Source organism: Melanerpes formicivorus, unplaced genomic scaffold, assembly GCF_026170545.1.
Source record: "Melanerpes formicivorus ecotype bairdi unplaced genomic scaffold, bMelFor1.0.p_v2 SCAF_40, whole genome shotgun sequence".
NCBI classification, from domain to species: domain Eukaryota; kingdom Metazoa; phylum Chordata; class Aves; order Piciformes; family Picidae; genus Melanerpes; species Melanerpes formicivorus.
Window position 1 is genome coordinate 1,770,908 of NW_027142392.1, and position 26,011 is coordinate 1,796,918.

The 26,011-nt window shown below is 40.3% G+C and overlaps 1 protein-coding gene across 12 annotated transcripts in view; it reads right to left on the reverse strand.

Moving 5' to 3' along the window:
* RALYL (RALY RNA binding protein like) overlaps positions 1-26,011 on the reverse strand; it is a 484,769-nt gene that overhangs the window by 4,305 nt on the left and 454,453 nt on the right. For 7 of the 12 annotated variants that reach the window (XM_068158540.1, XM_068158546.1, XM_068158538.1 and 4 more), the window contains 3 exons: positions 23,530-23,589; positions 19,600-19,713; positions 14,533-14,711 (listed from right to left, as the gene is read on the reverse strand). In XM_068158540.1, coding sequence (XP_068014641.1) covers positions 14,533-14,711; positions 19,600-19,713; positions 23,530-23,589 — 353 coding nt within the window. Of the gene's footprint in view, positions 1-14,532; positions 14,712-19,599; positions 19,714-23,529; positions 23,590-26,011 lie in introns of those variants that run through there. The other 5 variants (XM_068158548.1, XM_068158545.1, XM_068158543.1 and 2 more) reach the window with 2 other exon arrangements.

Sequence of the window (26,011 nt, forward strand, 5' to 3'; positions counted from 1 at the left end):
CCTCCCCTTTTTTTCCCCTCTATCATTTTCTAGACTTGAAACTGAAAACAGCTGAGAAAACCTGGTGCACTTCTGATCAAGACCTGAAAAATTTGCAGATGTTCTTTTCAGTCAATTTATCCCTCCTTCAGTGAGCTTATGTTTGCCCTTTTTCTTCCACATAAAAAAGGGGGATGATTTCTGTTGAGAATTTCATTTACTGAAAACCTGGTTTGCCAACGAAAAAGGTTTTAGCAGAAGCATCAGAGTCGCTGCAGGACTGGCCTCCTGCCCTTTGAAGCAGTCAGCCATCAGATTTCCCCTTGTTGCAAAGAGAGCACCAGATTTCTGGTTTTACTCTTCACAGGTTACCAGGATTAAGGGGAAAAGCCTCATATGAGATATCCCAGAACTTTCTTCTTTCAGAAACTATTATTGTACACTTGCACAGAGTAAAATCTTCTTCCCCCTTATTTTTAGCTCCTGATTCCTGGACAGATTTAAATACATGAATAAGAGTTTTAAATTCTCCCCTTAAGTCTGAGAGAGGCCTAATGGTTGTTAAGTAGCTATTTATCTTTCAAGAAGCAAACCCATCCACATACTGTACATTCTTTTAGCTCCAGAGTGAGTTTGTCTCCTCCAACCTTTTCTTCACCTCTGCTTTGCAGTTCCATTATGCCATTATGGAAATCAATAATTATACAAGTATGAAGAGAGACAGATTTATTCATTGAAGCTTTTTCCCTGCCATAAACCTTTCAAGCATTTACTTGTCACCAGCACTAGAAAGCTTCGTTGGGTTACTATTATGAAGCATTACTGCTAACCATCTGTATCCAAGTCATCAATGCTGCTTTGCTGTCATTTAGAAACAATGAGAAAAATTTACCAACCTCCCTAGTCCAAAATCTTGTGCTCTTCCTTCAGCACATGGGCTTGTTATTTGCCTCTAAAGGCAAATAGTCTTAAAGGCTGAGAAGCAACTTGAAAATCTGGAATAGTCAAGCTTTTATTTTCCACAGAATGACAGTAGCCTAGGGCTGTGATTAATCTAGTGTAATGCAGTACTAATTTTATTCCATTTCTTTCTTCTGAATAGTGTGCAATTTATCAGCTGGTTTTATGGTAGTGCTGATGATAATAAAAAAAAAAACACCCTCATGATGACTAATTTTTTTTAATCTTTTCATTTCCTTCCCATTACATACAGAAAAAAAACCCATCCTGACACTATAAAGATGAACTGAATTACATTTAAGGCAGCAATATGGCTTTCATTCGATGTAGTTCCCACAGAAAACTACTTTAGAATGCTTGAACATAAGGCATTTTAAGAATTGAATAACCCAGCTGAGCAGATAGGCTTGGCAGTTGGAGACAATATCAATGAAACAGTATATGCTGGCCTAATTGCCATCATAATCTCTGAGAAGAAAAGGATGGGAGATAGCTTATGGAATATTTATTGGTCCATTTTCCACCTGAAATTATTTCTGCTGTTCTCACCCCCCCGCCCCCAATCCGGCTATCTTTTTGAGCACAAGCTATTTGAAACAATCTTCTTAGACATAACACTTCCAGAAATGATAAAGCTGCTGTTATTATAATTCCAGTATGACCCTTCTAGCACTTTTACCAGACTCAAATTATACTAGATTCAATTAATTTTAACTTTAGAGTGTTACAATGTACATAACGTTGGGAATCCAACATTAAATATTAACCACCTCACTATAAGAAAGTGCAATTCTACTTTAATGGGCCCCAAACCACACTAGACATAATGGAGTAAATTAGATAAGATTCAGTAAAAATGTAGAGTTTTCCATCTTGTCTTTTACAGGCTTAATGGTTCTATTGCTTGTCTCCCTTCAAAACCTACATAATTCAACTCTTTACATCTGGAGACCTTTAAGAATACTCTACAGGTTAAGGACATTTTTCATGGGGGAGATCCTAGTCATCAGATCATTTGCCAAGTGGGCAGTGGCTCTGTGCTTTGCAGCATTACACAGTCAGGAAGAGTTTGCATGCTGTATTTCTCCTAAAAAGCCTTTTATGAGAAGGGAAGCCTAATCTAGGGTAAAGGCATGCAGGCACTGCTCTTTTAGAATAAGATGGGCCACCTCCATCTTCCCAGCCTTCCTAAGCAGCTGGAAGCTATAATGGTGAGCATGGCTTCTGTGGCAGAAAGGATTCTACTGGGTTTGTCTAAATGTGCACAGATGTCTTGGAGAGTAAATTCAGCATATGTCCTTGGGAGAGAGTATTATGAATGCACCATGCCTAAGTTACATAAAAAGATGAACATGATTAACATCTCCCCCTGTGGTTTAGAGAAATGTCCCACAGAATAAAGATGCTATACGTTATACTGCATGGTTTACCCCACAATAATTGAGTGCAGTGAGAGCATCCAACAAGTATATGCAAGATGCTTGTCTGGCAAAATGCATCTGTTTTTAAGCAATTGACTGTACTGATTTGCTTTCTTGATAACACTGATTTGAGAAATTCCCAGAAAATTACACTAAACAAGGGGCTGGTAGATGACCCATGCACATACATATATATTCGTGTATATATAAGTTAACATCAAGTGACTCAGTTGGTAGTACATAAGACCCTTAATGGGAAGGTCGTGAGTTCAAGCCTGCAGTGGGCAGCAGTGTCCTCCCTCCTCTAGTCCTGAGGTCTGTGGTGACAGGTTGGACTCGATGATGTTTGAGGCCCCTTCCAGCCTTAGGAATACTGAATCTACTGAATATATATATATATATATATATATATATATATATACACACATGAGGTTGAAACCCAGAGTCTCAAATATCTTTCCTCTTGTTCTCCTGCCTCTCTTTCCTTGCTAGACAAATCCATTCTTAGAACTGGACTTCCATGTTTAATAACTGTAAAGGAGGCATCTGAAGCTAATTCTGACCACTGCTTGGTTTCAGGTAAAATCACATTTCTAGCTCTGTCAGGCTCCTGTTGAGTAGGAGACTTGATGCCTGACACCTACACAGGTTGCTGCTGGTGTCTGACTATGCTTTGGCAAGTGGATTTCGTGACTGGCATACATCACTTTCTGCAAAACAAATGCAAGCCTGATCAAAATGCAGCTGCTGCACTGTCCTTTCCCTCACAACACTGGACTTCATACTTTCACCACCTCAAACTGCAATTGTAGCATGATTGCTTTGATTGCATCTGGTGCTCACTCCTGTACAACTGAGAATAGTAAGTCCAAGCCCATGGATGCTGCTATTATGTCCTTACTATGGCATGCTCTATATAATTTCTATTTTTTCCCCCCGATCATGAAATGTGATTTCTGGACAGCCAAGGAGGTGAAAAACTGAATCTGTTTGCAGAATAGATTTTTCCTTTTAAAAAACCCAAGCAACACTCAAATCTTGGTTAGCCATTATTGATCCAGATATTTCCCTAAAATGTGAAAAATCAGGATGCACTGCAGAAAGTAGCAGTGCAAATTGCTGCTCTGTTCATTTGCTGCATTTAACCCAAGACAACATCCTTCCTTTCTGTTAAAGTAGGCAGCTCACATGAGTGCAAAACCCAGTAACTGATGTCTGTGAGTTATCCTGTGGGCACGAGCTTCTCTTGGAGTGGAAATCTACAAGCAACAAGCAGGGCTTACCAAAGAACATTCAATTTCTACCAGCTTTCACATTGACTCCACAGCTGTGCTTGAGATACACCTTGTGTTTTGTCCCTTGATTTAAAACAAGAAATCTCCCATTCAGTAACATGTGATTTAGTATAATGCCTCTATATGAAGGGTAAACACTCAGTTGGGTAGGTGTTAGCAGGGGAACGTGAATGTGTATCGCAGGTTTGCCGCTGTTGTTTGCAACACTTGTAAAACACGACAACCAAGCTTGTGGCACTAAAGCAAAACTTTTTATAGAGAGGCAGTGATAGAATATTCACTTCATGTAACAACTAGGAAGAACTGTACACTTTGGTTAATATTAATATAGAATAATTAAAGGAAGCAGCTACACATTTAAACTTCTCCTCAAATGGTGAAACCTAATCATTATCTGTTGTACTCTGTCAATCATACTTTAATTGCTGAAGACAGTACAGAATATAGTTTTTCTGTTCAGTGAACAGTTTAATTGCTTTGAAGTGTTAGTACTTACATGAGTACATGTGAGAATGGCTGTTCTACTCCTCAGTAAAACCAAAATTCTATCTCCTTTGTATGAAAATGCTCCACTTATTTGCCAGATAAAAGTCAGTGGGAAGAATGAGCTAGCCCTATCAAATACTGCTTTTTCCCCTAGACCAACATGCCTTTTCTTTCTCAGAAAGAAAAGCCAGATTTGTGGTGAATGTTGTTTGGAGTAGTGGTGGAGACAGCATCTAATATTTGAGGAGTGCCAGTGAGGACATGATGCAGCTGAGGCGACAGCCAGCTGTGAGTGTGAAGGAACGACTTTGGGATTTAGCCTTATGGTGCTCATTTAAGAACTTTGTTGAGAGGGGCTATGAGGGCAACAAGAGGTGGAGGGCAAGAAGTGCCCCTCTTCATGTGTTTTTATCCAACTCCACTGCTTTTTACAGCTAAATTTTCCTCTACAAGTTCCTTTACAGCAGTAGAGAAGACTCAGGGACAAGTGGTGGTGTTTATTTTGATGGTGGAAGGGATCTGAAGCTGGATGCACTGGACCTTCTACAGAGTGTGGGGAGGGCTGTGGGGTCACCAGGCAGAACATGGGAAGGTGACACCTTTGCAGAACTCATTGCCCTGAAACCTTTACCCAGAATGCACTCACAAAGCTACCCCATGATGAAGCTGTGCTATTTCATGTTCTTGGCTAACAAAGCTAAAAATTGCTGTAAGGCCTCACTGATTCTGTGTACAGAGTTCCCTCAGGTTGCGTGTTGAGAGCAAATTCAACATCTTCTTGGGGTACAGTGTCAAATGTAGCAAAGGGGGAAATGTCCTACTTTCCTCTAGCCTTAAATATGAATGGATATTCATAGTTCCCAGAGATATGAATCCTATTGGAGCCCACTGTGTGTTTTCTGCTTCTTGGGACTGACCATTGTCCATAAGAAGCAATTCTAGCAGGATCCATTGTGCAGATCATCCTTCTGAATGCTAGAAAAGGAGATGGTTTCATGATGCAGGGGGCTGTCAAAAACTTGTAAAACAAAATTCCTGCTGAATTAACCTCTGCCTGATGTAAGAAGTAGGAATTCCCCAGTGTGAGGTGCTGGTCCCATTATTATTAATGCCAAAGGCAATAGTTCCTGTCCTACCCATGCCAAGAGTGCAGTTTTGACCACACAGATTAATGTATAAAGGCACTACTAAACCCTGTACCCTGAGGCCACTCACTGTGTCTACACTTCATGTGTTGTACTTTTAAAATACATGAAAGGTGGAGCTTACCAGGAGAAGTACCTGAAACTAATTACACAGAAAGCACCTGCTACACTTTCTTAGCATTGCCAAATTAGAGTTTAGATAGGCATCAGAAAACAAAGTGCACCCATGCAGGAAGAAGAAATTGTATGCAATGATGGTAATGAGATCAGGAATGTCCTACCTAATCAACAGGAGATTTTTCAGTTACCTGGAGGCAGCAGTTTTACTCAACATAAAGACCAGGTGGAGGGAGGTAAAAAAACAAGTTAATAGAGAATGAGTGGGGAGGAGAGCAGCTGGAAGGATCTCTGTGTGAGACAACAGCCAAAGGAAGGAGGAGAGACTAACTGTGATGCAGCATGGGTACTTAAACGATGACATAGTGTACTGAACTAAGACAGACAATTAACCATATAGGATGCAGAGTTACCTGCAAAAGGCTATGAAAAACTTGGTTTGGGAAAGTGATCCAGATGGAAATGACAATAAAAGCTGCTCTGAATTGAAACAGATTTTGTCTGGTATTTTCCTGCATGATACTTACTTGAATGCATAGTGCATAGCAGTGCATATTTTTGTTTTCTGAGAATTTCAAGAGATAATTGTTTAACATTACAGTGCAAAGCAAAATGGTGGACTTGGAGTTGCATTGTGGTCTGCAAATGGTGAAGAATCACCTGAGAGCTGAGAAGGCATTAGTATAACTCTACAAAGATGAAGAAGAGAAGAATTTATCCTTTTGATTCTCTGTTTACTGGGGCTAGAACACAACTTACTCTTTTTGAAAGGCACTATAAAACTGTGATATACCTTTAGAAATCAATTGCAACAACAATTTGGAGCTCCAGATACACATATCAACATAACAGGCTGGCTGTAATGGCATGTGATTAACTTCCAAATCTTCCTTTTGGCAGACTGAGCTTGTTTTATTCCTCACTGATTGCCTTTTTCTTGTTGAAATGGCAATTACATTTCTATCACCTTCTAAATAACTTCCCTTTCTGAGGTCCATAAATGCCTATATACAGATAAATTCAATCTGCCTTTCATGTTTTGGCATTAATCAAGCAGAAAATCTTCTTAGTAACACATTTATATTTTCTCCAGAAAATGAGACCTCTTGGAATAATTGGGTCACTAACTGCAGTGGGTCTGCAATTTACATTGAAAAGGGATGTAAAATTTGTGCCTTTTTATGTGGGAAATGAAGAACCTTTTGGCTTTGCAGTCTTTACTATTTACTTAGATGAAAATTTTCAACAGGAAAAAAAAATTCATCTGGGGGTTTTTCATTCAGCTTTCTTGAGGTTCAACCGTACTGATAAAGACTGTGAAATGAGCAGGTCCTTACTGACTAACCTGATCCCCTCCTATCCGCTTAGTGGATAAGGGAAAGACTCTGGATGTTGTCTACCTAGACATTAAGGCAATGAAGGGCAGAGAAGGGCAACAAAGTTGGTGAGGGGTTTGGAACACAAGCCCTATGAGGAAAGACTGAGGGAGCTGGGATTGCTTAGTCTGGAGAAGATGAGACTCAGGGGTGACCTTATCACTCTCTACAACTACCTGAAGGGAGGTTGTAGACAGGCAGAGGTTGGTCTCTTCTCCCAGACAGCCAGTACCAGAACAAGAGGACACAGTCTCAGGCTGCACCAGGGGAGGTGTAGGTTGGATGTTAGGAAGAAGTTCTATACAGAGAGAGTGATTGCCCATTGGAATGGGCTGCCTGGGGAGGTAGTGGAGTCACCATCATTGGAGGTGTTCAGGAGGAGACTTGATGGGGTGCTTGGTGCCGTGGGTTAGTTGTTTAAGTAGGTTGGATTGGTTGATGGGTTGGACACAATGATCTTGAAGGTCTCTTCCAACCTGGTCTGGTCTATTCTATTCTATTCTATTCTATTCTACTCTATTACTAAAGCCTTTGACACAATTCCCCACAGCATTCTGCTGGAGAAACTGGCTGCTCATGAGTTGAATGGGTGTACTTGCTGGGTGGAAAACTGAGCCCAAAGAGCAGTGGTGAATAGACGTAAAAGCAGTTGGTGGCCAATCACAAGTGGTGCTCTCCAGAGGTCAGTACCAGGGCCTGTTCTCTTTAATATTATTATCAGTGATCTGGATGAAGGGATTGAGGGCACCTTCACTAAGTTTGTAGACAATACCAAGATCTGGGTCCCACACTTGGGTCACAAAAACCCCATGCAATGCTTGAGGAAGAGTGGCTGGAAAGAGATGGAAAAAGACCTGGAGTGTCGCTCTACACCTGGCTGAATATGAGCCAGCAGTGTGCCCAGGTGGCCAAGAAGGCCAACAGTATTTTAGCTTGTATTGGAAAAAACACAGCCAGAAGGACAAGGACTCAGCACTGGTGAGGCTGCACCCCAATTACTGTGTTAAGTTTTGGACTCTTGGACTACAAGAAGGACACTGAGGTATTGGAGAGCATCCAAAGGACAATGAAGCTCTTTGAAAGTCTTCCTCTGAGAAATCAACTGTCAGGAGAAATGGGGAGGAGGAGCTGGTAGCAAGACTTTTCCAAGGACTCATACAAGAGCTTGTAAACAACAAACACATCCACTGTGCTCTTGCACCCATTAAACAAAAGGGTGTGTCAGGAATGTTCTTAAAATTTTGATTTCTTGCCACTCTTTTATTACTTTCTGCATTTTTTTCAGTCACAGGTTATTAGATTTACAGCAGCTTTGGAGTTACAACACATCAGATTATGTTGGTTATGCTGCCCCTAATGACTTTCTTAGCTCCCTCAAGTACAAACATCTTGCATAGTTATTTATCAGGTGAGCACAATCTTTTACATGCTCATTTGTCTTAGGAATGAAGAGCTTCATGTTTCCCCTGATACTGAAAGCAAGACTTCAATGAAGTCCAAAATGTTCAGTGCATAGAAAAGACTAAATTTTGCTTGGCCTTAGTAACATTTAAAGTGATCTTAATGAGATTTCTGGCACAAGATTGCTTCAGCCATTACCATTAATTAGAATATTTCTCCTCCTTTCTTCCCCCCTCCTCCCAAGTAGTACTCTGTATAAGTGCTCTCAGCAAGCTGCACATTGTCAAAGTAGCTATTGATCTTTTTGATATGCCTAATCAGCCTAACTTTGCTGATAATAGAATAGTCAGTCTGCAGTGCCTGGATGCTATTGACAATAAATAAAAGGATATATCTAAAAAGACAACAAAAAAATCCAGTTTGATAACAATAATATATTAAGCACTATCAACCCTTACACATCATCACATATTACATCAGTCTTGTTATTTGAGAGATGCAAAAATGGGCTTAACATACATGAAACTCACCAGACACATTTTTATTCCTTTCATGCTATTTTCACTGTTGAATTCTCATGCAAAGTACTGAAAGAAAGTTCCCCTCTTTCATGCAGATTTGTTATTAAAATTCTTTAATTTGCCTTCACAGAATCACAGAATTGTCAGGGTTGGAAGACACCTCAAGGATCACGCAGTTCCAAACCCCCTGCCATGGGCAGGGACACTTTCCACTAGATCAGGCTGCCCAGAACCACATCTAGCCTGGCCATAAAAACACTCAGGGATGGGGCTTCCACTGCCTCCCTGGGCAACCTGTTCCAGTGTCTTACCACCCTTATGGTGAAGAACTTCTTCCTAGTGTCTAATCTAATCTCCCCTCTGTTAGCTTGGATCCATTCCCCCTAGTCCTATCACTCCCTGATACCCTAAAAAGTCCCTCCCCAGCTCTCTCATAGGCTCTCTTCCAACACTGGAAGGCCACAATAAGGTCTACTCCAGGCTAAGCAGCCCCAGCTCCCTCAGCCTCTCCTCATAGGGCTTGTGTTCCAAGCCCCTCACCAACTTTGTTGCCCTTCTCTGGACACGCTCCAGCAAGTCAACATCCTTCCTAAACTGAGGGGCCCAGAACTGGACACAGTACTCAAGGGATGGCCTAACCAGTGCTGAGTACAGGGGCAGAATGACTTCCCTGCTCCTGCTGGCCACACTATTCCTGATACAGGTCAGGATGCCATTGGCCTTCTTGGCTACCTGTAAATCTACTGTGTTTGATAGCACTGGGATCAGATACTCTCTCAGAAAACACTCTTTGTTCTACTCAGTGCTTAACTTCTGAACCACAACTGTGCTGTGATGATTAGAGTTATTTATTTTGAAAGGGTGATAGTTTGACAGGAATTATTCTTCTCAGGCAATGCAATATAGATATGAGTGCTTGTGTATAACTCCAATTAATTAGCTTGCTGGCATTTTATTAAGCATTAGCTGAAAGTGATTTTCTTTTCCCAAATCTACAGTTCTTCAGGCTTTCAGCTCACTAATTGGATGCTACCTTTTTTATTTACAGGGGGATTGAGATGATGAGTTATAGTTCATTCTGAATCAGTACTCCCTTGATGATTGATTAGTGCCACTTGAAACAACTTCAGAGAAGTTATATGATATGCACTGGGCTGTCCAGCTGCTAAGTCAGCAGAGGAAGAAAACCACCACACCTGCTAATTCAGAAATGCTCTTTCTGCTTGCCCCCAGCCATGCCACACACTACTAATGCTACTGCTATTAATGAGAAGGGGCTTCTTTTAGAGATGCTGAAGCCAAGCTGCTTCTCACATATCAAAACGTGTTGGACTCTGTTGCAAAGGTGACTTTTCTGCTCTCCAATGTGGGGACAGAGGAATAGGAGGAGGATACTGGCTTTCCTTCCCACTCATTACAATTTAAAGCCATGGCAGGAACCTGAGACCTGCTTAATAACACTGAGGACTTGTGTTCCAATGATTTGTGGCCTGTTTGTGATTTGTGTGAGAGGTAGATTTAGCAAAGATCTTTGTTCATATCAGATTGTCTTCTGTAAGACAAAATGGGAAGCTGAGTAGGTGTGTTGATTTCTTCATAACACTGTCAAGTGGCAATTCACATTAAAACTACTGAGTGGATGCCTTTGCTTTAGGAAGGAACACCTGATTTTAACTTTACTGCAGTTAGAAACTATTCAATGTGAGGGATGGATAGAAATCCTTACTCATAGGTCCAGTAAAATCTAGGATAACCAGCTATTTGTTTTTTGTCAAAAAGAAGCAAAAGAAAAGAACTGAAGTTTTGATCCACTTCAGCTACCTCTGATGTTAAGTGACAGGAGCTAGGTACCAAGTTAGTGACTATTTTGTACATAGAGATACAATTTGTTACTGCATGTCCTTGCAGAAGGTCAATATGTAATAGCACATGGGTGAGAAGCCTATGGTATTATTGACTGAGCATTTAGAAGTCAATTATCTGTCATATGCATACATAGCAGGATCATATATCTGAAATCACCCTTTAAAGAACTTCATCACAGTGCAGCAAAGGTCTATAGGGATTGTTCTAAAAAGATACTCTGTCTGGAGTGTCTGCAGCAGTGGAGGCAGTGACAGATGTTTGTGGGCAAACAGCTGACACAAAAGAAATTTTCCCAAGAGGTGATGTTTGACAGCTGCAGCAGGTAATTCAAACACAGCACATCTTGAATTAGAGTTCTGATGGACAATCAAGTTATTGTGCTGTAAAACATCTTCTCACTTCAGTGGAGCCAGAGCAACTGTTTGTGGGTGTGTCCCTATTCCATAGAAAATGACAATGCAGGGATGAACAACATCCTGATCTAAATGATGGATGAAGAAGGTGTATAGCTGTTGAATCCGACGTGCTTTTGAGTGCAGCCAGGCAGGCAAATGAAGAGGCAAAAGCCTTCTTAAATTCATCCCTGACTTAACTCAGACTGTATGCTAAGCTACTTCATGTTCCTTCACAGTGGGTCTAAGCTAAAAGCGGGCATGAGGACAGCTGCCATCACACAGCTAATGTGCAGTAACCTGTTTCTCCAAATCAGCATTATGTCAATTTAAAGAATGGATCCTAGTACCTAAACCCATAGACTCCATCATGCAGTCACTGCTTTTGCAAGCTAGAATTAGAGGAAGAAATATACTTTTGATCCCTCTAATCCAAAGTTGCTGACCCAATTGCACAGATTCAGAGACTCCATTCTGGCAGCAGGTCTGTCTTTATTGAACACTTCCCTTTACTGACAGCCTTAGGGCTGGTCAGAGGGGAAACAAAATAGAGACAAGAGTATTGTGATCAGCAAAAAGAGTCCTGTACTCCTGCAGCAGCCTTGTGTTACTGGCAAATAACTTGGCAGGAGATTTACAGCTAAGTACAAAGTGCTGCAGGAAATGTTAAGATCTAAATTTAAGTCACATTCCTCTTTCCCTCTGATAATATTTTTCAGACTAGTGGACTCTCAAACAATTTTTGGTGCTGAACAGGCTTCAGAATATTCGCTGCACTCATTTCAAATGTTTTTCTACTTGCTCTGCTGCTCTTAGGGATGAAAGAAGAGATGTATTTTTTATCATCATCATCCTAAATCCCTTTAGCTTTAGATTTGGAAAAGATTATAGATTTCATTTAAAAATGCCCTTTGGTGGTGTATTTCTTATTCCAAGTCCAAGGTTATGCTTTTACACATGCAAAGTTTGTACTGTTTTTTTCACAGTTAACAATTTTCCTGCTTAAAAACCTTGTGGTGTTGTTGGGTTTCTTTTGTTTTGTTTGTCCCCTCAAATGAGTTTTAACTGGCTCCATCCCAAAATGACATATTTGCCCTTAGTCAGCTTTTTCTGAAGATAACTTAGTTTTCATAAAGTGGGAAAGAAACATCTGTTAAGACTTCTTGGTTTATAACAAGCTTATGAATCTACTTATGACAAAACAGAGGGCAGTGCCAGATAGCAGGGAACAGAACAAGCAGCAGGTAGCAGCAGACTGAAATCCCAGATATTCCTACTGAGGTATTTACTACATATCTGACAATATTCTTACTGACTTTCCAGTTACACAGCTGTCAGTGGTTGGAGGCAAAAATAAAACCTATAGGAATTGGCCATTATATCTATATGAATGCATGCAAATAGAAATGAAAAACAGACTAAATTACAATATCCATCATGAAGTACCAGCTTCATATTATAACAGTACTGGGCAATACCAGTGTGTTTGGGTATCCAGAGGATAGATGCACTTTTCAATTTCTGACTGCCTTTCTGTGGGAAATGCCTGTTGCCTGATATTTATTGGAAACAATCCCTTGTAGAGCAATCCTTTACCCCATCCATGGTGTTTTTCATTCACTGCTCTCCCTAAGCAGGGAGGGAAACTGAAGTGAAGTGACCTTTTATAAAGCTTGAGGAAATGGCAAGGAGAAGATGAAAAGCCCAGGGATTTTACATCAGTGACAATCTTGGTTCTGAGTTTTAATCAGTGTGGCCAGATTCTTGGCTAGGTCCCAGCATTTGTGAAGTCGGAAGGCATGGGGCTGACTGGCTGCAATGCCCTAACATTGGGAAGGTCTGCAATCTTTTGAAACAATGCATATAAGCACTGTTCCCTGGCCTTTCCTTGCTACCATTGCATCAGGGGTGGGACAATGTTATTCATGAGTGCTAGGGCACAAAGCAGAGGATGACACTCTCCACATGCAGTGAGCCACCTCCTCCTAGCACTCAAGGAGCTCAGTAATAGCATCCAAAGAAAATGGAGCTGGTTCCTCCCTATGCCTTAGATATGTGGTTCAGACCTTCGAGCTGTCTTTGGACCTGTGTCTGCAACATGCTGCACTTCAATCAATTCCATACCATAAATCTCGTTAAGGCCTTTTAACTCGGAAGAAGCGGTGTGCAAACGTGGCTGTGCCAATTCCATGCTAATGAAGTCTCACTGTGGTGCTTACTTTTTAGAACCTTTCCTGATTTTAGGCCTTTGCTAGATGCAAAATTTCTCCTACATCATGCTTCAATGTATAGTGTAGATATGTGTTAAAATATGCCATACCCACAGGGTCAAATGACAGCACTGAACAATCAGAGGCTAATACACTGTACATTAACTTTCCCATGTAGTGTTCTGCAGCAGGGAGTCTGATGCCTAATTAATGCAAATCCCACCAGTTTTGTCAAGCTGTGGTCACTTCTACTGCTAATATCTCTTCAGCTGATCAGGTATTAACTGTGGTGGGGCAGTATATTTACTATTTAGTCATTACAAATGTTCACACGTTAGAAGATGAGGGGACTCAGATTGCTGTAGATTTTCCTGGGCACAATGTGCTGGCTAAAGGGACAGATTAGCAGCAGGTTTAAACTGTTTGCAGCAAGCAGTACAAAACCCTGGTAGCTCCAGACTTGGTGTTGATTCAGCTGTCCCCACAGCCAACTGACTTCTGTTGGCTCCAGTGTTGACAGTGGACATATGATTAAACGTGTTAAAAAGCAAGCAAGGACAGAGCAACAGAAGCAATTTCTGTGCTAAGCAGAGGAACATGAAAGGTGGTAAGAGAGGGAGAGTCTTATAGAGTCTAATACATCACTGATCCATTCATCTGAGGAATGAATAAAAAAGTATAAGCCTGACTTTCAAAATACTTTTGAAACATTCTACAGAAAAAAGTCAGTCTTAGAATTCTGACAGCATGATGGGTATTTCATGAAAGGTGCAGGCTCAGGCTGAAACCCCAAATATTTCTTAGCCAAGCATTTTTTAAAGACAAATCTTTCTATCAAAAAAAGAAAAATCATAGAATCATAGAACCAGTAAGGTTGGAAATGACCTTAAAGATCATCAAGTCCAACACAGCCTGCAGAAGATACATATATAGAAGACATTAGGAGGGAGAGCTTTTTACTAATGAGAAAGTTCTGTGTTCTAGAATCTTATTTAGTTTTTAATATTCCATTAAAAAACAAAAAGGGGAAAAGAAAAAAGAAAGAAGAAAAGAAAAGATGAAACAAAAAAATATGCACACCATGTTTTCCTTTCTCATCTACATTTCAGTAAATGCAAAATGATAAATGCATAACAATTTAAAGTACATTTCATTTCCTTTCTAAAAGCACCAAGTGTAATAAAATGCATTTTCTTGTTTATCCTCAGAGGGCCCTATGCCTAAATGATATTACAGTATATGAAGAATATAGGACTAAGCCCTGGCTACAGAACATCACAGTGCTGCTGTGAGTTTAGTTAATCCAGATGTTTTTGTTACTTGTAGCAACTGTACAGACAGAAATGGCATGATCATTCCTTACCAGCTCATTGCTGCCATCCTCATCAAAATCCTCCTCTATCCCATCAGTCATATCTTCTCCATCCCCATCTGCATCTGGCCCTCCTTCAATTGGCTCTTCTGTAGAGTTATCTGCATTCTCTGATATGCATTCCTCTTGAATCAAATCAGCATTATCTTCCATCTGTTTCTTTTGAGCTTCTGTAAGGAAAACATACTCTATAGCGATTCAGTAACCTTCCCTATTTATGGCAAAGAAAAGTGCTCTCAAGAAGAAACCGAAGTTTCCCATCTCCAGATGTGCTAGCTTTGTGTGTTAACATCTACCATGCAAACATGATCCAACCTCTTGTTTTCAAGAGTTAATTAATAAATCAACCATAGCCCCAATATGCTTATCTATCCCATGCAGTGGCTGAAGGTTTGATTTACCAGCAGATTCAGCTATTTGATTTTCTGGACTTTGTCTTGAGAATCCAATTGGCATAGCCACTATATATTTACTTATCTGCAGCCAAAGAGAAGTACATAAATCTCTATACTCTGAGAAGTGGAAGGTTGTTAACTGCCAGTGAGTGAACAAGGATTTGCATAAATTTGCTGTGACTATATCTGAACAACCATACAGATAAGCAACAAATCCCTCTAGACAACCAAACGTATTTTTAAATGCAGTAAGTTTCTCTCTGTTGGTAAGATGTCCTGAGTTAACTGGGGAATGCCTCCTCCACCTCCCTCAGTTACCCAAATATAGACTTCCTATTAGTTTCTGCAATGTGTAAAGACCATTTCTGTGGAGGCCCAGAGGAACTCTTCTGGTTGGCTTAGCTCAGATACCTGCCTTGTTGTGATTAGGTGTTGTGAGACTCCTGGATATGCTGAGGAGTTTCATCCAGCCAGCAGAAATCCAGAGGAGGATTGAAGGGGAAATGACAGAGACAGACTGGCCAGAAAAATGGTGGATAAATCAGAGCTTTTTTCCTATGTGTACTTAAAGCAAACACGGGTCAGAGAACTGGTTGCATGTAGCTGGAATACTGAGATGTCTTTTCAGTCTGAGGGCGACAATGTCCATCAATGATCAAATTTCTAGAACAAACCCATTTCTTTCTTCATTAGGCTGACTCTTCTGTAATGCTACCACATCACCTCTCTTGTTGGACAGCAAATTAATCAGCAGATTGCTCTGAAGCCCTGTATTTGTCACTGCTATGAACACATTATTGTTTTACTATACCTTATTATCACCTGGATATAGCATTCAAATCTGATCATGCTTTTCTGTGTGGTAGTCTTAAACCAAGACAATTGTTTTTCCTGCACATTTACTTTGCAACTTACTTTCATCTTAGCAATCTTTGCTAGTTCCCAGTCCCTCCATTTCAAATTAATTTATTGAAGATGTAGAACAATTCAGCTTTTCTTCCTCAGTCACATACTTTCTTCAGAAAGTTACTTGGACTTAAGAGTAAAAAGTCAGCTTAGATAACTGCTTTAACAGCCCTGTAGTCACGCATGTTAGTAAAATATTCAGTCCATGGAGTCTTGTGCTGCTCTACACAATATTATGCCAGTTATAAGTCAATGTGTTACTTGGCTTACTGTGCAAAGAAATGTGGATTAAATCAGCTATGCCTGCTGTGTGTCACCCAACCACCTTCTGCCTCAAGCCACTTCTGAGATTAACCCAGCTGTGGCAGAGACAACTGAAGCAACTTTGGTCAAGGCTTTCAAAAAAAAGGTTCCTGAAATGATGGACTTAATACATTTACATGTGAAAACTTAGGATACAGCTACTAAAATTTAAGTTACTTACTTAACTGTCTGAACGAGCACACAGACTGGATTCTTCGCAGAAGTCTAAAGTCTCAGCTCAGCATCTAACTCTTTTGGGCTCTTCTGAAAAGTTAAACTTAAGATCCTACCTTTCAGCCTCTCTCTCTGATATTGCAAGGACAATATTCTCTAACATTGTTTTCCACACCAGAAAAGCTTCTTATCCCTGGATTCCTGATTCAGAGTTTTAGAAGAAAAGGAGATATTCCTGCTATTTTCCTATTTACAGGAAATCCTTTTCCATTTCCCCTACTGAAGTGGTCAGGCATTGATAATAGTAAAAGACAGAACATCAACGATGACTATAAGGAGAGTTTTCACACACTGAGATTGTCCACTTGGTCTAATCTATCACATTCCTACAGATGTATAGCTTTTAAGATTCATAATTAAATATTATTCATGAGAGTGATGCAAATAAAAAAGGCAATATTATGGCTTCATTTTTGTGTTGTGTAAATGAGACATAGATCCAGTCTCTGATCTCCATCTTAATGAGGCTACTCCTTCTCACAACAGAAAGTAAGAAGTAATTCTGCCAAACCATAGAACAAATCTCACATCTGACACCATAAATGAAGCAGTTCTGTTACTGATGTAGCTTTGCTTTACACAAATCTTTTGGCTGAGGAATGAATCACCTGCAGACAAGTTAGTCTGCATAACACTCTTCATCAGCTCAAGACACTTAAATGGGAATCCAGGGTTTTTGAGGTGCTTTTTCTCCTCACACCCTCCAGAGAGAGACAAGGAATATGGAGGTACAGGTTCTGCATCTGGTATTTTAAACCACCAACAATTTTAAACCACTTTCAATCTCTGAGGATATTATTAATTGATTGTCTTCAAAAGGCATTACAGTATGATCCAATACAGATCAATATTTTCCTCTTTGAGCTGGTTTCTATTTAAATGCATTCACTACAGTCCTTCAGCAAAAGCAAAAACTGGATATCAAAGTATAATGATAGGCAATTTGCTTTGCATAGCAATGACTTTTGTAGCAAAGCTCCCTGAGGTAGGGATTCACCATCTCAAAGCATTTCAGTACATAAGTGATTCACTAGAGTGCCTCGCAATTACTTCCTCACTGATTAGACTAACTTCTAACTTACCTCCATAAAGTACAATATAGACTATAATGAATATATACTGTGTACAGTTGTCCTGTATGAGAGATAATCATACTGTACTCGTCACTTACCTTAGACTTGAAAAAAATCCACCACTTATTTTGTGAGATAAACTCAGAGCTGAGGGATTGGTCCTTGCCAGTCAACTTAGAAAATGTTTGTAAATAAAAGTTTTTTAAAGAGCTGGGGTTTGTAGGTATTTTTATTTTTTTGACTTGTTACCCACAAAATATTTTTCTGTAGTGTCCTGCCTAAGGAAGATACTCGTTAGTTACTTCTGAATGACAGCAGAAAAATTCTGGGTTCTGAGAGATACTCTCACAATGGACCAGGACGTAATGCAGGCACTCAGAAATGCCAGGGATACAGATCTAAATAGCACTTTTGCAAGTGTCATGTTCATCAATGTCATCTGCTAATTCCCACCAATATTTTATACAGTCTTGAAGGACACTCTTTATGTGCCCTCTTGGGTGCTTTTGGCTTTATGTAAAGGATTTGAGTTAGGCAAGAGACACAAATCTGAGTGCCCAGACACCCAAACAACTGTGGATTCTGAAGCAGAACTTCACACATTTCACATATTCTCATCAGAGAATAGGGGAGGAAACAAACAAAAACAACCAAAAAAGGATCATTGAGAACTTTCATGTCTGGATGTCTTCTATCTCCCTGTTGCCCTATTGGCTCTCTTCAATATCAGCTTGTTAGTACTGTCATAGGTTGAGTTTTAACCTGCTTCTATTCATACCAGCTTCAAAGTGGAAGTGCTGGCTGGAACAAAGTATTGTGGGGCTTGAAGCTCAGATTGTAACATGAGAGGCTTCCTGTTCCATTTGCTGCTTTTGGGTTCCAGGATTTTGGGAACAGCAGCAGATGGGTGGGAGTTGACTAGTTCTGTGGTTTTCAGCTTTATGCTACCACTTTTCTGCTTTATGCTGCACTTTTTTTTTTTTCTTCCCCCTGCACATAGGCTAAGCTAAGGTAATTGTGCACTGTATTATTATCTGATTTGCTTGGTATAACTTTTAATCCCAACTACTTTTATCTCAACCCAGAGGTTTTTTTTATGTATTACTTTTCCCTCACTTCTGTGTTTGGGGGGAAACATGCAGGTTAACCCATTTTTAGCACTTTAACTGCTTACAGTGCACAGCTCCTGCACAGCGATATAGCATGTGATTTATATGAAAATAGCCAAGGAAATATTACAGACAGTGGTAAGAAGTAAGATTGTTTTCTGTATATAGCATGGTGAAAATACAGCCTTATAAATCCCTTACAACTACTCAGCATGGCTTTAAGGTACTTCTAGGTAAGATCATTCAAGTAACAAAATGATCACTGCAAAGATGAAAGTCTTGATTAAACTAAAAAGTAGGGTTGGATTTTGTCATTCACAAAGCTTGCCTCAAAACAGAACATTTCTAGCCAGAGAAAGATTCAACTAGAGGTGTTGCAGGTTTTACAGAGATGCCACAGCTTCACACAATAGCTTAGGTTAGAAGGGATCTGTGGACCCACCAAATCTAGCCTGTCTTCAAAGCAGGGCCAAACTCAAAGGTTGGTCCAACTCCAAGGGACCTTGGCCCAATGAGTTTTGAAAGTCTCCAAAGCTGGAGCTACTACAGTCTCTCTGGACAACCTGTTATACTGCTTAGTTGCATCTCTTTGTTCTTATTTCAAACAGGAATTTCCCTTGCTGCAGATTGTGCCTATTGCCTGTTGCCCAGGCAATAATTCCTGATACAGTCCATCTAATTATTCTTAATGTGGACAGCACAAGCATCCCCATGGTCAATGACCTCTAACTTAATTCTGCTCAGTCATTTTTTTTAGTGATGTTTTGCTTCCAGAAGATCTAATAAGAATCTGTTCTTTCTTTTTTTCTCTACTACATGATACCAAAGGAAAAAAATAATCTTGAAACCATGTTGAATGCTCTGTGAAGAATATTAACTCATTCTCACAATAGTTCTTCCTGAGAGTTAATTTACCTTTCTTTAGGCTTGATTATGGAGCAAAATTTCTGGAAGGTTTCCATTCTTTCTGGTCTGTCTGCTTGACTGATAACTAAGTTCTAATTTAATTCATTTGACTACAAATTACTTTTCACCTACCTGCTTCAGCTTTTTGCTGCTTTTCAATCTTTTCCAGTCTCCCTAGCAAGGAGTCAATTTTTGTTTTGATTTGGGTTAATTCCTTCTTGATTGTTTGCAACTCATCTGATTTCACTGTGAAAAGAAAGCAAAGATGGAAAACATGAAACAAGCCATATTTGCAGCACCCCATGAACAAAACACTCTTCTTTCCTCTGCAGTACAAAGTCTACTCTGTCATTTATGTCACTATTTTTAGAGATTTAACGTTTAAAACAAACATTGATGAATCCTAGGAGCACAGGCTTCTAAGTCCTAATGGCAAGAGGTTATGTGAGGTGTATTGCCCTGTAACAAGCATTTCAAGGCAAAACATCTCAAGGTCATTCTTAACAAATCCAAGTAAGTTCTGCTGAAAAACAGCCCATAGTGAAAGAATGATAGATATGATAGATATGACAGACAGTTCACAGTCTTGCAATGCTATTTTGCTGAACTATTTTGTAATAGCAATGACAATAAACCAAAGCTCCCTCACAGTAGGTGTAAGGTGTTTTTTTTCTGAAAGGTAACAAATTCTGTATTATGATCCAGTCAACAGCTTCATTGCAACTACTGTTTCCAAAGCTTTCAGTTCTGGTCATTTTTGTTTCCCAATTGTTGATAACATATTAAAATAGTTATTTGCATGATCACATCCAGGGACGTGTAGACAATGCTTGTAAATGAAGAGCTGAAAGAATAACTGTTTTGGAGGTGTTTTAACATCAGAAGAAACAACACTGAAGCACTCATGAATGACCTCATTCCTATGGTATTATCATGACATGTTTTTATGCTCAGAAGATAGTCCAAAAATTCACTTGCCCTCTCTGTGCTAGGATATCATGTTGAAACGGCCAAGAGGAGAAAATGGAAACTCTGTGCTAGCATGGGAAAATAAAACCATTTATAAATATCAGGAGTAGGTAACACATCTGTCACTCTTCCAGCTCTTGTAGGAAGAAATGGACCATCACCTTAAGCTGTGAGGAACCAGCAATAGAGAGCACTGAGCCTATTACATCCATCCTTACTGTTGCAGAAGGAGGATGTGCATTGACTTTGATGTGTGTATCCAGAGCAATGTGAGTGCCCTCTGTGAGCCCAGGGAAAGGGACAATCTGCCACAGGGAAGGACGAGTTCCCTTTCTGTCCATAGGATCTCTTGGCTGCATGTTGCCCTGTCAGCCCTGTTCATTTGCTCTTGGGCATGTTATCTGATCATGGAATCTCATGGGTGTATTTTATCGGACAGTCAAAATATGATGATGAGGTGTGCAGAGAAGTTGCCACCTGCCTCAGTGGTTATAAGTAAGTCTTTGGTTCAAAACTGGCCTTATTGCAAACTTGGAGTACATTCACTGAGGCTGAGACCAGGACATTTTATCTTAGTGCTCGGGTCACATGCACTACCGCTGTAACAAGTCAGCTAAAAGTTATAGGTTGCTATATGTGGTAATGAACTTGTTTTATCATGTGCTTATACTGGAAACTATATTGCACACTATCATATGCTAAAACCTCTGATCTCATATTGAATGCATGGTAGGACTTAGGGAACAAAACTTAGAAGTAACCTTTGTGCTAGACACTTACATGCTCTACAGCATTTGGTCTGTATATTTGGAGAGCAAGGCATGAAAATGTTCCTAGAGAAATAATGGGTCACTGTCCAATCCCCCACATCTATTACAAAATGCTATGATTCTGACAACTGTATATTCAGAAGGTTGCTGATTCCCCAGGAGCAGTGACTGCTCCATGCTGGAGCAGCAAGGTGGTACAGATTCTAGGGTGAAATGGTGTACGTCTCTCCAATGGGGAATGCTAAGTCTTTGTAGCAAACAGCTGTGAAACCAGCTGGCAACACATCACGAGTGGCCAAGTCATTGTGTTAGAGGTGTTGCTTTGGCTGGCAAACAAAAGCCTGCCAAAGCTAAAAGGTCAGAAGTCAGAAGCACACCCCACAAGGACCCAATGGTATTTGTTCCCAGTCTAAAAAGCAAAGCACAAAAGAGTTGCACTTCTTAGTCTGGTAAGGAAGCAGGCACATGTGCAGGGTTACTGTCCAACTCAAGTCAAAACTCCTGCTTCACAGGGGCTTCCCTGTGGCATCCCAGTAAGAAATCAGTCTGGGAAGAAGGCTGCACCAAAGGAAAAACACACAACAGTGAGGACTCATTAACAAAGATGTTAATAAAGGACTGGGAAGTTTTACTGCTACCTCACAAAAGTCACCTATGCCAAAACTGTTTCCTCAAGCTCTGGTCACTGAATCTACAACTTATCATTCACAGTTAATGAGGGGATTCCATTGTACAGTCAATTACTTCAAGTTAACAGTAAAAAAAGACTGGGGGATAAAAAAGGGGGTAAATGTTTTTAGCAAGTTCCAAATTTCTGCCTTATTTCCAGCATTGCAATGATGTAATTAATTAAGCAACTTATTGTCTTAATTTACAGAGAACTGTAGAAATCTTCAGAATAATTCCTCTAGAAAAATTCCACTCAGTTATATTGTACTGGGATTTTCTGTAGTAAGCACAATTGTTAAAGACAAATTATGAAGGGTTGTGATGCACAGCAAGCTGTACACAAGCCAGCAACATGCCCTTGTGACAAAGGAGACCATCAACATCCTGAACATCAAGAGTGTGGTCAGCAAGTTGGAGGAGATAATCCTTTCCCTTGTCATGGTATAACCCCAGCTGGCAAGGAAGAAACATGCAGCCACTCACTCACACTCAGCAGGATGGGTGGAAAAGAACTGGAAGGGTAAAAATGAGAAAAACTGTGGTCTGAGACAAAAATGATTGCAATGAAAAGAAAAATAACAAGGAGAGAGAAATAAAATCCAGGAAACACAAGTAATGCAAATGAAAGAAATGGTTTACCACCAATCGACTGATACCCAGCCAAATTCCAAGCAGTGCTCCCCCCCTGCCCACCCTAGCCTATCTTCCTCCTAGCTTATTGCTGAGCATGATGCTTTATGGTGTGGAATATCTCTCTGGTCAGTTGGGGTCAGCTGTCCTGGCTGTATCCCCTCCCAAGTTGTTATGTACCCTCTGCCTACTCGCTGGTATGGTGGTATGGGGTTAGAAAAGGCCTTGACTTTGTGTCAGCACTGTTTTGCAGGACCTAAAACAGCTGTGAGTGACCAACACTGTTTCCAGAACAAATTGCAAATACAACCCCACAGTAGCTACTATGAAGAAAATTAACTGTAACCAAAACTTACACCCCCCTCTACTTCAGCAACTGTAAGGCCACATCTGGAGTACTGTGTTCAGTTCTGGGCTGCCCAGTACAAGAGGGAAGGAAGAAGACATAGGAGATGCTTCTCAGTAGTGCCCCCAAACACATTGAAGACCATTGGCAGAAATTAAAGCATGTTAAATTCCATCTAAACTCCAGAAAAAGAGTGGCTTTTGGTGTTTGTTTCTGGGGTTTTTTTTTTGATGGTGGTCATTGAACACTTGCATAGGTGGCCCAGAGGAGTTGTGGGGTCTCCATCTTTGGAGATACTCAAAAAGCCATCTGGACACAGTCCTGGGAAACTTTCTGTAGGTGACCCTGATTGAGCAGGGCAGTTGGATCAAATGAGATCCAGAGTTCCCTTCCAACTTCAACTATTCTGTGACTCTGCTGTATAAAGCTCTGAAAGAACTTTAGGGCTCTCTAAGCACAGTGTTATGACAAAGTCAAACTGTAGATACTGCAAATACTACATTTCGGATATCCTGCTTTGAGTACACAAATTCTCCTTTAAAACTTCACTTGTTTATTTTTACATTGATCTCAGGCAAGAAACAAAACTATTGACAAACACGAAAGCAGAGCTGCATGTGTCCAACATATCTGTTCATCTGCTTTTGAGCAACAGAATAGGAAAATAAAATAGCTTACTTTTTTTTTTTTCTCTGTTAGCAGATAAACAAAGGCCAGCAGGTGACAGAAATGCATGCACTGAAAGGGAAAGAAATTACTAATCAAATTCCTTAAGCACTGGCAACAAAATGGTTAAATATTTTCAAAAACTTTGAGGCAAAAGGTAAACAAACAGGTGAGATTTGGTGATGGCATGAAATCAGGAGGTATTATCTATTCAGAGTGAACTGGAATGAAAGGAGGAATCAGGCAGGTTTTAGGAATGCTACATTAGGAAAAAAATGATTAAGTGTAATTGCATGGGGGGAAAAAAAATCTACAACTGATTGGCTTACAGTAAAATTCCTACTCTTAACGTTAAAGCTTATCAACTGAATAAGGATGACAGACTTATCCTTGGGTGTAGTTGCAATCTCAGATTGATGATGGGCTTTCACTATAATGCAACCATAGAAAGAAAATGCAGTGCTAGGATGTATCAAATAATGTATTACTATCCTTGGGTGTGGTTGCAATCTCAGGTTGATGATGGGCTTTCACTATAATGCAACCATAGAAAGAAAATGCAGTGCTAGGATGTGTCAAATAATGTATTTCTTAAAAATGGAGAAGTACCACACCACTGCACAAGCACCTGGTGAGAGCTCATCTGGAGGAATGTGTACAGGCTGAACCACTGACTTTTAGAGGTACATGGGAAGAAGGGCCATGAAGACCATAAGAATGGAAAGCCTGTAGTGTGACAGAAATTTTGCTTCTTTGCCCTTGACAGAAGAAGGTAAAAAGAAATAAAAGTTTTAAGCCAGGGTAGTGTTGGCAGCACAAATGGATGTGGGGCTCAACAAGGACCAAGTACAGGGTCCTGCACCTGGGCTGGAACAATTCTCATTATCAATACAGGCTGGAGAATGAGGTGATAGAAAGCAGCCCTGTGGAAAAGGACTCGGGAGTTCTAGTGGATGAGAAACTGGACACGAGCCAATGGCATGTGTTTGCAGACCAATGGCATCCTAGGCTGCCTCAAAAGAAGCGTGGCATACACATCGATAGATGTGATTCTGCCACTTTGCTCTGATAAGACCTCACCTGGGCTACTTTGTCCAGCTCTGGTGCCCTCAACACAAGAAAAACATGGACTTGATGGAGCAGGCTGAGAAGATGGCCATGCAAATGATCAGGGGGCTGGAACACCTCTCCTATGAGGACAGGCTGAGGGAGCTGGGGTTGTTCAACCTGAAGAGAAGAAGATTCCAGGGAGGCATAATAGCAACCTTCTAGTACTTGAAGGGGGCTGGAAAGGGACTGTTTACAAAGGCCTGCAGTGATTGGATGAGGGGCAATGGTTTGAAATTACAGAAGAGTAGATTTAGGTTGGATGGTAGGAGGATGTTTTTCACCATGAGGGTGGTGGAACACAGGTTGCCCAGGGAGGTAGTTGAGGCACCATCCTTGGAGATATTCAAGGTCAGGATTGACAGGGCTCTGGGCAACCCAATCTAATGAAGGATGTTGCTGCTCCCTGCAGGGGGATTAGACTAGATGACCTTTGGAGGTCCACTCCAGCCCAAAACATTCTATGGTTGTATGAAATGAGAAACAAAATTCAGCTAGAAATCAGAAAAAAACAACTAGCTTTAAGATGAAACTTAAGGGCTTCGATAATGTGGCTACTTGTACCAGTAAGGAATTAGGTTCAGTGACTCTTTCCAGAACTCTCCACCAGGTCAAAACAGGTCAAAGAGGTCAAAGACAATTTTAGAAATGCAAATGCTGATGCTGAATTACAGCTCTATTTGCAAAATAGTTTTGGCTGTAACAACAAATTGATTCTTCCACAAAACATAACTCAGATTTATTTTTTCTCTAAGCCCTTCATCTTTAAGATCTATTTTATCATATTGTGTTACTTCAGATTGCACTGAAAAATGGGTTAAACTGATGAAACTAAATATAAGAAACAACACAAGTCAAAATGAATTAATTTAAATGACTAAATCAGTACATATTTTGACATCTTAAGTGTCCACTCCTAAATGTCAAGTACAGAAGGCATAAAAAAAAATCTGCACAGTATTTTCTTCCTGTTTTCTTATTTTGCATAGCTCAGTGCACACACCAAAAGATTCAGTTTCTATATTGTCAGCAAGATAGGCAGCCCCTAAATAGCAATCTGGATCTGCTTTGCACCTTTAATGTGAAAAAACTACTAGGTGTAGTTTCCACACCCGTGTTTCGCTTTGTTAGTTACTTTTGATGACATGGAAAGGTTGGTTTATTATTTCTTAGGCTTTGTGGTTAAAAAAAGAAACCAAAACATTGTCACCTGATCATTGAAAAATCATAGATTCAGGAAAGAAATCAAATCCTCCTGATGTATTCTGTGTTGTGGAAGGCAACTTAGTTTCATAGTTTCATTCAGCGTTGGAAGGGACCACAAGCATCAACTAGTTCCAACCCCCCTGCCATGGGCAGGGACACCCTACACTAGATCAGGCTGGCC